Source organism: Physcomitrium patens, chromosome 20, assembly GCF_059467195.1.
Source record: "Physcomitrium patens ecotype Gransden chromosome 20, ASM5946719v1, whole genome shotgun sequence".
NCBI lineage: Eukaryota > Viridiplantae > Streptophyta > Bryopsida > Funariales > Funariaceae > Physcomitrium > Physcomitrium patens.
The window spans coordinates 2,781,597-2,796,981 of NC_143429.1; the positions used below are offsets into that span (position 1 = coordinate 2,781,597).

Genomic DNA, 15,385 nt, shown 5'->3' on the forward strand with positions numbered 1-15,385 from the left:
GAAATATAAAAATGGGAGGCATGGAATGAAAACAAGGTGAGAGACATGGAACTTATACAAAAATGAATCATGAGGTGGGAAGAGAGATAACTTTAACAGAGTTGGGATTTGGCTTTAATAAGTCCCTAAAAATATTGACCATCTTATTAGTATTAAAAATGATTATTTTTTTATTAATTGATTTTGACAACTTTAATAAGAAAAATCAATGATTTCATATATATATAATGTATTAATATTTTATTTAAATTTAATTATTTTCTTAACTTTTAGTTGTATATTTATAAGATATAAATATGTAGATTATCTTATTACCAAGCTAAAAAAAAGCTCCAACTATGTATTTTCAGATTGCAAGACAATATAATAATTGTTTATACTTCTTAGATTAAGTTTTAATAATTACCACGTAACTTTCTTTCTTTAAGTTTTTTCTAAATTAGATGTGAGATTTATTCTAAAGTTTTCTTTTAAATTTTAATTTCACTAATATTGCTTATTATTCCATATAAGAAAACCTTATATAATCTAAAAATATTCACTTTTTTAACCTATATTTATATATTTTGTATGTAAAAATATTATACTTATTATTTGACCTTCTTTGTATTGAAATTCTAACCAAAGTTTTTATACTATACAATAGTACATTTTTATATTATAAATGAAAAATAGCTTATATTAATTTTATAATAGTGATATTTATTGGATTTTTTTTCTTTAAATAGACCTTGCTATCAAAAATAATATCTTAAATGCAATGATATCTAATATGTAGGTATTTTATTTTAAAATAGTATATTTAATTATTTATCTAATGTATAATAGCTTCACCATTACAATGTAATAAATTTTGAACTTTTATCAAACCAAATCTATAGCTATGTCTCATTAATTACATTACTTCTTTAGTTGATCTTATGATAACTATATATTTTTTTTGTCATTGAAAGTACTATGGTAGACTTTAAAGTATACTTTGAACTTATCAGTTTATTAACCATCTTAAAGATATGACTTATAATGAATCTTAATATATCCACGTCTTAAAAAAAATTATAATAAAAAAATCATAAAATATTTTGCATCAAACATGATTTAAAAATTTATAATTTATTTTAAAATAAAAAATTGTCTATTTTAATATTTTTAGTGCTATTGATTTTTTAAATTTTTAAAAAATAATTTCTTAATTTACCAAAACTTCTCACAACATATGTGATATGTAGGCTAAGATATATCATTACCTACATAAAATTATCTATTATACTTGCATATCAAATATTAGATATATTCATTCTTTAACTTTGGTGTTTGGAAATTTTATTGAAGATAACTTGAAATAAGTTATTAAAAGAGCATTTATTGATTTATTTCTTTTGTCCTGAACCACATTTATTTAATTGTACCTTTTGATGATATCTAAAATCTAAGTGCTTTACAATCTTTGTAGACATAAATACTAATATTCTTTATTAATTTTAAATACTTTATATCAAATTATTAATTATATTAATTTTTTATTTTTTAACATTATATTTATTTTTATTTAAATTAAAAAATAATCAACATATAACAAAAATATAATATAGCCTTATAAAAGCCTTCTAAAGCCTTTTGGTGCTTGTGGATATCTTTTTTAAACTTTTATATTAAAAATAAATATTACTATCTATACACTTTAATTCTTTATTACATAATGCAATAACTTAAAAAATAAAGCATTTGCTATTACAAGACAAAATATTATACTAAAAAAATACTATAATTTTTATTATATCACTTTCCTATCAATTTAGCATCATATCTTACTTTACTCATTTTAAGAATTTTATTTTTATATACCCAAGTACACCCAATTTCTTTCTTACCTACTAGTTACTCTACAAAATGATATATCTAGCTCTTATAAATAAATTCTTAAAATATAAATATATATATATATATATATATATATGATTAAAAAAAACTTATTGGACTTTGATAACCATATATATATATATATATGATATTTTTTATTATCTTTAATAATATCTACAAATTTAAGTTTGATTTTTTTAATAATAACTACCATAAGTCTATAAAGAATTTAAATCTTTACAAAACTATCTAAAGATTTAAAGAAATAAACTTCTACTTCAAGAATATTAATTCTACTCTAATCATATATTTTATTTTCATATAAATCTTTTTTTTTAATATAGAAGTTCTATTAAACTTTTAATCTCTTTAAAAAAAACATAATTTAAGAAGATGTGTTTTTCGGTCGTTGGCTCTTATTTTGATCTTGTTTCTTTTTAAACATGAATAAACATTTTTTGTGATGTTTAAAAAATATAAAAAATTATAAATAAATATTTAAATATATATATATATATATATATATAGATATGTATAAAACTTTTAATACAATAAAATACATAATGTATTTAAAATATTATTCAAATTTCATATATTTATAATATTACATTATACATTGATAAGAAACATTGTTATACGATTAAGACATTAATAGAGACTCACGAGGAGTTTTGAAATTAAAAGAATATTATTAATCTATTAAAAAAATACTTGAGCTATACATTTGAAAAATACATATGGTTTTTGTAAAATATTGCTGTTAGAATATTGTTTTATAAATGAATGTAAACATATTTTGTGATTTTAAGTAAAATTGAATATTTTTATTCAAAAGAGATTATATAATCTGAAGAATATTGAGTAAAAATTGGCATCAACTACCATGTTAATACACCCTAGAAATTGCTAAAAGTATCTTATCACTATAGTATTTTAGAATGCAATTGACATCAAATGCAATATGTGATTGTTAGATTAATATATAAGTTAATATATTTTATTTTTTATTATAAAAATAAAATAAAATAACCACGAAAAAAAATACATATTTATAAAATAAAAATATGTATTTTAAATACAACATATATTGTATTAGTCAAAAACTAATTTAATAAAATTAAATAAGATTGCATAAAAGGCTTTATAAAACTAATACATTTTTTTAAAATATAATTTGGTAGAATATAGTAAATGAAATATATTTAATAAAATTATGTTTGAATAGATTATTTATTTAATATTTATCTTTAATAAATTTAAAATAAAAAGTAAAATTCTTTAGACTTTATGATAAAATCCATGTAATGAAAAATAATGTCTTAATATTTGAAAATTGATAGTGGAATTTTTTAAATACCATATTAAATCCAAAACTTCAAAAAAATAAAAATAAAAAATACATTGGTAGAAATTAGAATGACTAGGAACGTGCAAAACTTTAAGTGCATGTGTTTTATATGAATTGTAGCACCTTAGAGGTAGGTACAAGGATAAGAATAAGACCTACTGATATCTATAGAATATCTTACACAATGCTTGTAAACCTTAATGAGGTTTGAATCTTTGATCATGTAATCAAGTTATATTTAAATTAAGCACCAATTATCAATTTTTTATATTTATTTTGTAACCATAATTTCTTTACGACAACTTATATTTAATTTTTTTCTATTTCATTAAGAAGATTAGAGAAATATGTATTAAAATAGTATATTTTTATACTATTTATCAAGTAAAAATCTAATAAATATATTTTACTTAGTGTTTGAATGTGTATTTATTTTATTATAATTCTTTTTACATATTCTTCATTCATTCTTCTTGTTTTCTTCTTTGATTGTATTTTTTTAAACTACAACATAAATTTTAAGCAATTTTATTTATACAATAAGTAAAAATAATGAAACCACACAAATTTTCTATATTAAAAATTAATACTTTTATGTAATTCAGATTATGAATTTAAAATATATAAAATATAATATAGCTCACAAAGTAGCATCAATCAAATTTGGTCGTAACCTACAATATGACAACGGTTATAAATCAAACTTGTTTTAATTTTTATTCTAAATACATGATTCAAGTTTTTATATTAATTTATATATGTATATATATATATATATATATATATATATATATATATACTAAGTATTTTAAAATTTTATTTTAATTTTTGTTTAATTCTTTTTCTAGAGTTTTATAAAAATATTTCAATTCACATGAACGGATTTTTTTTATATTTTTATCTAATGTTCTAAAATAAAATTTGTGGTTTAAAATCAATAAAATATTTAGATATTATCTACAGATAAACTTCTATTTATTTAATGCTTCTCATATATTTTTATTTGACCTGTAATATATAGAATAAAAAAAACTACAAATAAAAAATTAGTTTAAAGAAAACAACATATACTAATTAGAAAAACACAATATTTTACATAATTTTATTATTGACTGGTACATGTAGATATTGATATAGGAACTAAACATTGGTTTAAAAATTAAATGTTTTTTGGACATTTTTAAATTCTATATTTAGTTTATTGTATAAGATTATACAAGAATATTTGAAACTTTTAAAGATTTTAATCAACATCAATGGAAGAAATTCTACCTTGAATTTTTGGCATTAAATTAATTGAATATATCACCAATAAATAATTAAATAAAAATATTTTAATCTTGTATTTATTGTAAGAAATAGATAAATAAATACATGTCACAATTTTGTGAATATTTTTTTATATAGTCAATTTTTAAAAACTTGTTTTAAATAATTTTATTTTTTACTTTGGAAAAAATATTATATATATATATATATATATATATATATAAACACATTCAAGTATAAAAATTCAATAACCGTAAGTTTTTTATAATATTTTGAAATATGAAGATATTAATAATTTGCCTACACATCGCAGCTATGTATGTGCATCCATGTGTGTGTTTTTTGTGCGCCATAAGCTTATGTTATTTAAAAAGAAATTACATAACTATTTTTATTTTATGGCTGTTCAATCTTAGAGTGGTGTGTTTTTAATAGCTATTGTTCTATCATACACAATTTTTAGTATCTTAATACACTGGCTAAACTATTGCCTGTTAGTTTAAGGATTTATAGTTTTCATACACTTGATGAATTCATAGTGATAATGAATTACAGTTTCAAACAACTCTGTTATTTGACACGCCATTTCAAGAAACAAAATCTCAAACGAATGAATATGACGAGTTACTCTCAAGTTGATTGTAGTAATGTGAGATTCCATGCCATGCCATCTCTCTTTACTACTCTCAAGTTGATTGTAGTAATGTGAGATTCCATGCCATGCCATCTCTCTTTACCTTCACTGTTACATAGCTCCTTGATCAGCGTCGATTCACAGTAACTGAATTTAGAGATGTAGCAGCCTGGTTTGAGTAATCTGCTATGAATACACTGTATGTAGTATGAGCTATTTGTTAGTTGATCAATATTAAGTACTTATATTCAATATATTCTGCAGGAGTTTAACATTCGACAGTCAGTAAGTGAGGGGCAATGCTAATGTACAAAAATTTCATTGCAATGAATCATGAATCCGCAGTCACTTTGTGTGAGGAGCATCTCGCCCCTCAGGCAGAGTAGAGGAGATGCTGGCCACACTTTATTGGGTTCTCGTAATGTGCAAACTAGGCTCTCGGGGGATAACGCTACAGGAATGGTACATGATGGCGGCACTGAATGATGTGGAGCGCGGTGCTCAGAGAATGGTCCGAGACGCCCAACACCAGAATATATTGCAAAAGTATTCAGTGTTGTGGTGCGTGCTAGTGCTCAGGTGAAGAGACGCGCGTCTTGATGGGCTTCAACTTCAGTCCGAGGCTCTGCGGAGAGAGGAGCTCGGGAGACATGCAGGGTGGACTCAACGGACTTCTGGGGCTCGAATTCAGAGATCTTAGCGGCCGTTCATAAAACGCATAGCCTGTGAGAAATAACTCGATTGGCACCAACATAGACTGTGGTCGCTCTTCAGTAACTATAGATCCACATCCTTCGACCTGTCAACAATACATGCGATTGTCAGATGGCTATCTGCCAGTTGCGCTACAGACAATAAAATGACAAGAACGAAATCGAGTGGGGGCTCGTTTGTTGGTCAGAAGAAAGGTGCTGAAAATCTCACCTCAATCAACGCATTGTAGCGTTTATTCATAGCTTCGCTGATGTGTAGAGCTTCCTGATGGAAGGGAGACTGATCACCAACCAGGATCAATGTGCGGCATTTCAAGTTTCTTAAACTTTCGGTCAAGTCCTGTCTGTGATGAATAGCTTGCAGATAATGCATTATGCTTTCACTGCGTCCATCATCCATGACCTGCACAGGCCACAAAACACTCAAAGATCAAGCACCAGACGAATTCTAGGCACGTCGAGAGAGCGAGAGAATATATATATATATATATATATATATATATCAAGCTTGTAAATTCTTTTGATTTTCCCACAAAAGTTGGCTATCTCCAAAGGTTTAGTCTACTCACTCGACGGATGGTCGCTAACAAGTCTGTTCCCCCCACAGAAGCAGCAGCATCGCGAACTTCCTGGGAGAATGAACCAAAAACCATGTTACTTCCATACATCTCCTGCAAGTAGTAATCAGCATTTGGAATGGATTTACTCTTCATAGATTTAGTATCTGCTTCATCAGCAAGGATGCTTACCGAACTGAAGTACCGTTGGATAAATCTCTGCTTAACAAACTCGGTCATGCCGCAGAAGTAAAGTAGGCTTATCATAGCTTGATTGTGCAGCCATTCAGTCCACGATGGACTTCGGGCGAGAGGTGACACCAGAATCAACCCGAGTGCACGTTCGGTATATTTGCACTGCACATCACCAAGAGCTTACTAATCAAACTCTGTTATATCCAAAACCAACATTCATGGAACCAGAACAAGTGCTCAAACAATGCGATCATTTCCTGAAGTTAAAGAAGCTTCATAAGTATGAGAAGAAAACCTACAGCGAAGAGACTCAAAACATACGCTCCGCCGGTGACTCCCATGCCGATCACCTCCTCCAGCCTGAAATTAGCAAAATATAACCCAAGTGGTCAAGCCCAAGTCATCGGCTGTCTAACTTTTGCTCAGAATGTGATTGGTAATGAAAGTTAAATACATCAGAATGAAGGATATATAATCAACGTACCCAAAATAATCCAATACTTCCGCCACTTGGTCAGCTAAATCATCTACGGATAGTGAAGAGAGCTCAGAGTCACTTTGAGAGGCCCCAATCTCGTGACCGGGGGGGTTTATATGGAAAATGCAAAAGTTGAAGAAGAGCACCGACGAGGCTTCTGGACAAGAGAATAGTCCTTCAAAGCAAGATAAATCTACATCCAGGTTGTAATGTCAGACCTCCAGCTTGTACAGATATTAACTGATATCTAATTAACTAATTTCTTACGCCCAACCGAGGGAGAAAGGAAATAAAAAGCTGTAAACAACTTCTAATAATTCAAGAAGAAAAATATAGTTGGTATTTTAAATAAACAAGTGTAGGGAATTTTCAAGAGAGATCATTACATGCTGAAAAACCTCGATAGTACTAGACATGATACACTGGAATTCTGAGACTTACAATTTAGTCCTACGTCGGGATAGGTAACGAGAGCGGGTTTATCTTGATCCCCGCATACAGTAACTGAAATATGCCCAAACGACGTCGGTACCATATACTCCTGTCATCAGATTAAAGTGTCAGCGAGTGCGTATCACAGCGGAGAGCTACATGAACAATTCACCACATGACAAGAGTACAAAAATAATAGGGCTGAGGAAGGTGTTCTACAAAGACAGCAAAGCCCCGTTCTCAACAGAGGGTGCGAGCAAAAGCCAGCGAGACAAATTCAGATTCTATTAGAACCTGACACCCTCCTTAATTTAAAACAAACAGAACCGCCACTCTACCTCAAATTACAAACTCCTGTTCCAATTCTACACTGACAACCCCTTACACTAAAATCTAACAACCAAATCTAAGGCACGTCTCTCTCCTGTCATCCACCATCACGACATCCTTCTCTCACTGCATTTTCACATTACCTCTCCCTCATCCACTGCAACCATTCGCTTCTACGAAACTCGCAAAATTCGCAGAGGCAACCGGAGAGGGGAAGAGGAGGCTCAAACAACCAAAAAAACCAGAGGAACCCTTTGTACCTGTCCACCCGACGGCACAATGTCCATGTCCAAAGCAATCGAGTCACCCCCCTCCTCCATCATCTCACGCGGCAAAAAAACCAGAATATCGCGCTACTCCTTTTCACATCATTGTATGCATCCGCATTGACCCGAGTTCACTTTCCTCACTTTCTCAAAAAGATTTAAGCGAAAATAAAATTAACTATTGTAAACATTGACGTCGCCTCACTCCAACAACCCGCAAATGCACACCCTCTTTTCTTAAGACCCGCTCGCTACCACCAGAAAGACCCAAACCCTGGCACCATTAAATCACACTCGAGCAAAATTTCCAGCCAAATCAAACTAACGTTGCAATTACTCCTAAGAACCACCACAACAACGGTGCAGAAGAAGAAAATGAGGGAAAGCGTGAAGCGCCACAAGCAACTAACAAATCCTACTCCCCTCGGCACACTATTCCTATTCAATCCGATTAATACAATTGAAGAGTGCAGCAGAGAAGTAGCGCGTCAATCGCAGGCGCTGTGACAGCAGCAGAAACGAGTGGAAATGCGATGCTATGCTGCAAGACAGGCCATATTGAGGCTGAAACTGCGAAGTGCGTGAGGTTTGCAAGTCGAGCTGGAGCTGGCTGGCAGGTTATGGGGCTTCCCACCTACCCTGCCCCGCTCTTTCCGAGCCTCCCTTCCTTGCATGTCACCTGCTACGCTAAAGGCGGAGGGTAGAGCCGGGTAGGAAACCGAACCTGGCCCCCCTTTTCTGGGGCACGAGACTGCAGTGCTGGAGGGTCGGAGGTAGGCAAGGGAAGTCCCACGCGGTACCTGCCCCTCACGCTTTGATCGCCTGATTAGAGACAAACGTAAGAAAAGGGAAATAAAAAAGTGTGGCTCGTGCAATCACCGTGGGCTCAACTATGAAAGAACACACACTCTCTCTCTGGGAAATCATTGGGGGGGGGGGGGGGGGGTCATCAGTAAAAGTAGTAGTAGTCGTAGTAGGATGTATTGTTTACATCATTGAGCCAACAAGCAATGGACGACTGGTGTTAGAAAATGCCATGTCATCTCAATCATCTTGGCACTGGATGGAGTATCCAGTGGAGTTTTTATGGTGACTGCAATGGCTTCTACGAATGAATGGTAATCACTTGATTGAGTTGGTATGGGGTTAAAATCAAAATGGGCTGTGTTTGTTTGTTCGTTTGTTCATAGGGATGTTTTACAAGGCTAGCCCATTGTTTCCCTTTTTTATATCTCCTTTCTTTGCTCAATTATTAGCTGATGCTCTCAGTTTATGGTCCACTGTGACATGGTCCACAAGGTTAGAAAGGTGAGACAGAAATATAATTGACCAAAAGTAAAATAAAGTGGAGTAAAATATAAGAATCATAGAAGTTCTTCACACAAGCAGGAGCAGCTAGTTTACAAACTTTGTTGACACTTTGATTCAATTCACCAAACTGTCAAAACAAATTTTCAACATGCTACAGCTTGACATTTCCACATGATCTAGTGTCAAGCCACCTTAATCAAAGAGAAATTCTCAGAAGGAAAGAAAAAAAAAACAAACAAACCAATACACAAACAAACAAGTAAACAAGTAAACAAATAAATCAATCTGTTTATTCTTAACTTTCACTATTGTGATGGAAGCGTACAAAGAACACAGTATTTTAATTAAATGCAACCATGGGTGTAAAATAGAAACGTCAATGACAACCTTGTTCTTTTGCTTTTCCCACACAAATTGCAAGAGGATTCAGTTTTTCATCCTTGGATGAACAAATAGCAACCTTGGGTCATGCATAAACACACAGGACCGTCCACCCTGGCACACCACACATGGTCTGATTAATATAGAATGAAAACAAAAACAAGGTGTATAATAAACCCAGCTAAGTGGGATGAAGAAATTAGGGCCTCTACAATAGGAGATCCATTCACACCTACATTGTCAGGAGCCCCTATCCAACCCTACACGTGGCCCTTTCTTTGACTGTCTCTCTCTCTCCCTCCCTCCATCATGCTTTTGCTTTTTGCAATTCTTGGGTCTTTTTTGGCTTGTTGTCCCATTCTAGGAATTCTGAAACTTTTTGTCATGTATGAAGATGACAAGCCAAAGTTTGGAGCATTGAGCTTGAAGATCCAGCTTTACTACAATTACTATTATTATTTATAGTAATGTGGGGTCTGAAACCCACTAATTAGAATGTTCCTTGAAGCTATTAAGAATCCCATTCAAGCAAAATTGAAGGAGGCCTACCGCTGCTCTTCAATTCTGAAAGACATTGGTCTGCATCAAGCAATGTATCTTCTAAGCTTCAGACTCTGTGGAGGAAAATAGGGGCAACTCAGTAGAATTCTGAGGGATAACCCTTGCTCACCAATGGTTGTCACCAAACTGTAACTTTGAAATGAATTCATTGTCTTGATGTTATAATTTGCAAAAGTTAGTGTTCCATGTATGGGGTTTGTATAGCAATAAATTAATAAATTCTTAACCTTTTCAAGATAATAACAACTCTGAAGGAAAACTGCACTGTAGAGTGATAAAGCCATTACCCTTCAAAATCAGTGATGTTAATTTAGTTATATCCTCCACGTTATTGCTATAATTCTGTAATCTTCATCCATTTCAACCCACTGTTCAAAGTAATTAAGACATGTTTTGTGAATTCAATAATAAATGTTGTTTAGTAGAATTTGAAGGGCATCTCATTTCATTGTCTTTCAGAATAAAGAAGAAAAGCAAATTCTAACAATGCCAATTAATTAATTCATAAACGTTTTCAAGCAAAACCCATTTCCAAGTCATTCCTTTTGCCCTTCAAGAAGCATTAACATATGATAATTAACAACATGTAAGGAAATTGATATTGGAAGATTACAAAAAATGAACTAATCACATGCAAATATTTCAAAATGTGGATCAAATAATACCATTGATTTATCTTGTTGATGTACAATAGTTTTTTGAACTAAACTAACTTAAAACATAGGTTACTTAATTGGAAAGACAAGGTTAACCCATTTTTAATCATGAAAATTTCCACTTAAATACATAAACAATGTACAGTCTCAGAGAAAGAAAGAAAGAAACACAACAGTAAAAAGATGTAGGACGAATATTCTGCAACACGAAGGATATGACATCTTTTGTGGGAATGAAAAATGATTGGTTCGAAATTTCTTCATGTGCTGCCATGTGCACTAAAATAGTTAACCAAGTGGGTAATCAACCTTTTGATTTCTCCCCTCTTTCTCTCTCTACAGCTCAAAAGGACCCATAAAAAGAGGGTTGCACCAACAAGAACCCAAATCTCACACCATTCAAATAACAGAACTCCAGAGGGATGCACGTCCATGGAAGGCTGTCCAGCTTGTCTGATAAAAAAGAATGGCTTACAGACCCACTGATTAAAAATAGCTTCCGAATTGCCAGCTTGGCATACAAGCCACCACAATATTATGAACATGTGGAATGCCACTGGCATGACACTTGTGAATAATGTCTCAAAATCAGCTTTGGTGGTTGGTTGCTAATTGTCAGGTGTCACTTGCTTGAAGCTCTTCTCTCTGTCCTGGAAGCTTTCAGGCATCTCACCCACCTCATCGAATGGAAGTGGTTTGTTTTAATTTCTTCAGGCCAGAACATGCTTGTGATACCCTAACCAGTTGACTGTTTCACTAACAGAACAGCCCAGGATGCCCTTGAGATTTGGTTTCATGTCCCAAGACTGTTGAATTTGATACTTGAATCCTTTGATTATACAAGTTTTACACAACCCAGTTTTGTATATCATACACAATTGGAGTAAAAAATAACATTGTGATGTGGGCTAATGGATATGGATGTTTTTATGTTTGGCTCTTAATTGCAAAAATGTTAACGTGTATAGCATTAAAGAGGAAGGGAGCTGGGTAGTCATGAATGATCAATGTTGGATTGAACTGAAGGGTTCACTCCCAAAGGACAAGGAGTACTTTGAACTGTGAAGGGATCATGAAAATTACATATATTACATTTTTAATAAACAGAATATCAACTAAGAGATACAAAACACAGTTTGAAAAAGAGCAAGAACAAACAATGCAAGGGATTCATAAAAACAAATCAAATCAAATACATGAAAATGAAAGTAAATATGATAAATTATGCATCAAGGTAATAGAATACAAATAATTAGATACGTGAAAGACTTAAGTCATAGATGTATATTGACATTAAATAAACGTGGTTCTTTTAAGTGAATCAAAAATTAGTAAAACATACATACATGTAATCAAATCATGAACATAGAAATGTTTTTCATCCCAAATAAAGAATCATTTAAACTATATTTGGATAAATAAAAGTTCAAATGAAAATCATTTTCATTTATATTCTTAATTGAAATACCACGGAACATCTCAAAATTATTATTTTTCTTCAAATTCACAATGAATTTCACACTCAACCTGCGCCCAACGGCCCCTTTGGAACGGGAATGAGCACAACCAACATCAAACCTGAACCAACGTTGCACACGTTGCAAAAATTGCGGTGGACAGGTAAGGCCACGGGAGGTTCGCATGGCATCAACTGGAGAATATTCCCATAACTATAGTTGTGGCGGTGATTTCATCCATATGAAGTGGTTGAATGGAGAAGTTCATCCGTTAGACCCGGACGGGACTGCAGAATTCTAAGGCTCCCCTCCCAGCTGGGAAGGAACCCCCCTGCCAGGTGGCTTTCGACAGCTCTTGGCAGCACGCTGCCGCGATTCCTGCGGCCGCGGTGTCGGTGAGACTGCAAATGGGCCGCATGATCTGCCGCTTTCGTCGCTGACTCTTATTGCATCATTTTCCTCTGGCCAATGGATTCTACCGATGGTCGGGAACTTTCTTAGGGAACAACCTTTGGGATCGTCCGTCAGGAACGTGAGAACAAAACTTAACCTAGAACCGATGAGTTTAGAATGTGAATTTGAAATAATGTGGTGCATAACGCCAAAACAAAATCATTGTTTTATATTTTAACGCACATATTACATACTGGTTTTCGTAATATAGAACAAAGTGTGTTTTTTTATTTTGTTCTACTGATTTATTTACTTGTTGTTATACAATGTTCTTTTTTGCGTTTGAGATGTTCACTGACTTCAAGTTTATACCAGTAAGTTTAATTTTAGAGTGATTCAATAATAATAATGTAATATAACTGTAATTTAAATATTTGAATGATTGAGTAATTAAAAGATAATTCAATTGAAATTGGTTTTCAATAATTTTGCATGCTTAAAATGAATACATATATATATATATATATATATATATATATACACACACACACATGAGACAATAGACACCACCCTTGAAAATCAAAGGAAATATTGTTTGTTTAAAGATTAATCACATATCAGAAGAGAACTTTGATTTCACTATCCAATATTCGCCATTTAGTAATTACTATTGCAAGCAGGTGGTTAATAAACAATTCAGTATCCACATGTTTTGTATAAATCAATGTTTATACATAACAAACATGACTCTTCATATATTTAATAGATAATACAAAAGTTGATAATAATGAATAACAGATAATTTTGGACGTAAACGATTTAACACCCAAAGGCGTTCCAATAAATGTTTTAGATTTATAAATTTTATTATAATAATACAACCCCTAACATCCAATCAATTTATTGTAATACCTCGATATTAAAATTTGGATGGTGATTTCCACATTGACTCATAAAGTTAACTCACTCTCGCTCAGAGTCGTCACTGAAGGAATTCAAGGCTAAGCTTTCGGCCTGGCGATGCTGCACTGCCATCCACCCTCCCCCCCAAGACTTGCGGCGCATGGATAGAACCGAATCCTCGAATCCGTTGTTCTACAGTACTTGGTCGTGGAATTCTGTGGCAGAGTACAGAAGCGACTCCTGCAACCACATCGACGTCAAGCGCAACAGCAGACTATGAAGGATCAGATCCTCTCCTTCTTGCTCGCAGTGTGTGATTTCTATGCCTTGAATATTGATCGAGGTGACGGTGACGATTGTCGTCGTTTCAACAGATCGCAGCGTGTAATATTCGGTACATGTCAATAATCCCGTTCTGACAGGTCGACATGGACCCAGGTGAGAAGCGGACACGGCAACGTGGACTGTCTACTTCATTCCCTTGGGCGATGTTCCCTCGCCGAAAGGGGCACGTATTATTGTCAACAGCATCTTGTGTCAATGCTGTGTTGTAAATTCCTACTTTTTTTTCCTTCTGTAACCCAATTAATCCAACTGGTTCCAGCACTGTCACGAACAGGGGGGGTGGATACTCACCACACTTTGCAGTGCGCTGGTATTCTAGATTTGGAGGTTGATACATAGCTCACCATGTCTCTTATTGGTTCACGTACAAGCTACGAAGAGCCGGTTAGTTTACACCAGGGCTGAATGAGTCTAGTTGATCGCTTCGAGTCTAGTCTGGGAACATTTGTGTCTGCACTCATAAGTTTGCATTACCATAGAAGCCACACGTCCTGTTTGGAGACACACGAGGTTAAATGATGAGATGGGCAAAAACAATCATTTTGCAAAACCCAACTGACTTCAAGGACCAAACGTTGTGACACTCTACTGCGGGGAGGAGTGGTTGAAGTTATCATTGGCGAGAGTGCCATTTACACCTCGTAACACATAGTCTGTATTCTGGATCCAATCTTCCGAACCACTTCGCCACTCTCCTTCTCACGGTTTGATCCAAGTGCTACATCCATGAGAGCTTCAGCTGAAATCTCTACACATGTAATTCACTTGAAAGTGTACATGAAATTTCATGAGCGCAGCTGCGCGTTGCAGTGCAAATAGATCTTTTGCCGACGGGGTGCGGTTTTCGGTGGAAAGTCCTGCTGGTGTTTGTTCTCGCTTTCTGACTGCAGCTTGTAAATACAATAGTTCGATACTTTGCGAAGCTGTAAAAAGATTAGCTAGAGTCAGAGAGTTGTCTGCACATTCTCACAGTGTCTTGTGCTCACCATTGTTTCTTCTTAGCAGCAAATGTTGACAAAATGTGGGGTTGTCAGTGTCCACAACAACATTGTGTTCGTGATCTTTGAAAAAAAATGGATTTTCTATGCGGCAGAGATTTCTGATACAATGTAGTAAAAAAAGATAAAATTAAAACTTTGGTGGATGTATTTGTATCACAAACCAAGAATAAAGCCTCCAAAAGCTCATCATCGTAAGAATCTTTGCCCTCAATTGTTTTACAATTTTTCATGTTTTTTCAATCCTGTTGTACTAAAAGGCCTTAAGATTTCTAAAAAGATGTTACATCTAAACTCA

The 15,385-nt window shown here is 33.2% G+C and overlaps 1 protein-coding gene across 1 annotated transcript; it reads right to left on the bottom strand.

Moving 5' to 3' along the window:
• Positions 1-5,401: 5,401 nt before the first annotated feature.
• On the bottom strand, positions 5,402-8,670 carry LOC112272936 (protein NDL3). Its single transcript, XM_024501135.2, has 8 exons — positions 8,077-8,670; positions 7,496-7,595; positions 7,061-7,247; positions 6,876-6,936; positions 6,574-6,738; positions 6,394-6,453; positions 6,036-6,227; positions 5,402-5,910 (listed from the first exon to the last, which is right to left on the bottom strand). The coding sequence occupies exons 1-8, from the start codon at positions 8,137-8,139 to the stop codon at positions 5,680-5,682; spliced, it is 1,059 nt and encodes a 352-aa protein (XP_024356903.1). The 5' UTR covers positions 8,140-8,670; the 3' UTR covers positions 5,402-5,679.
• Between the last annotated feature and the right edge of the window lie 6,715 nt (positions 8,671-15,385).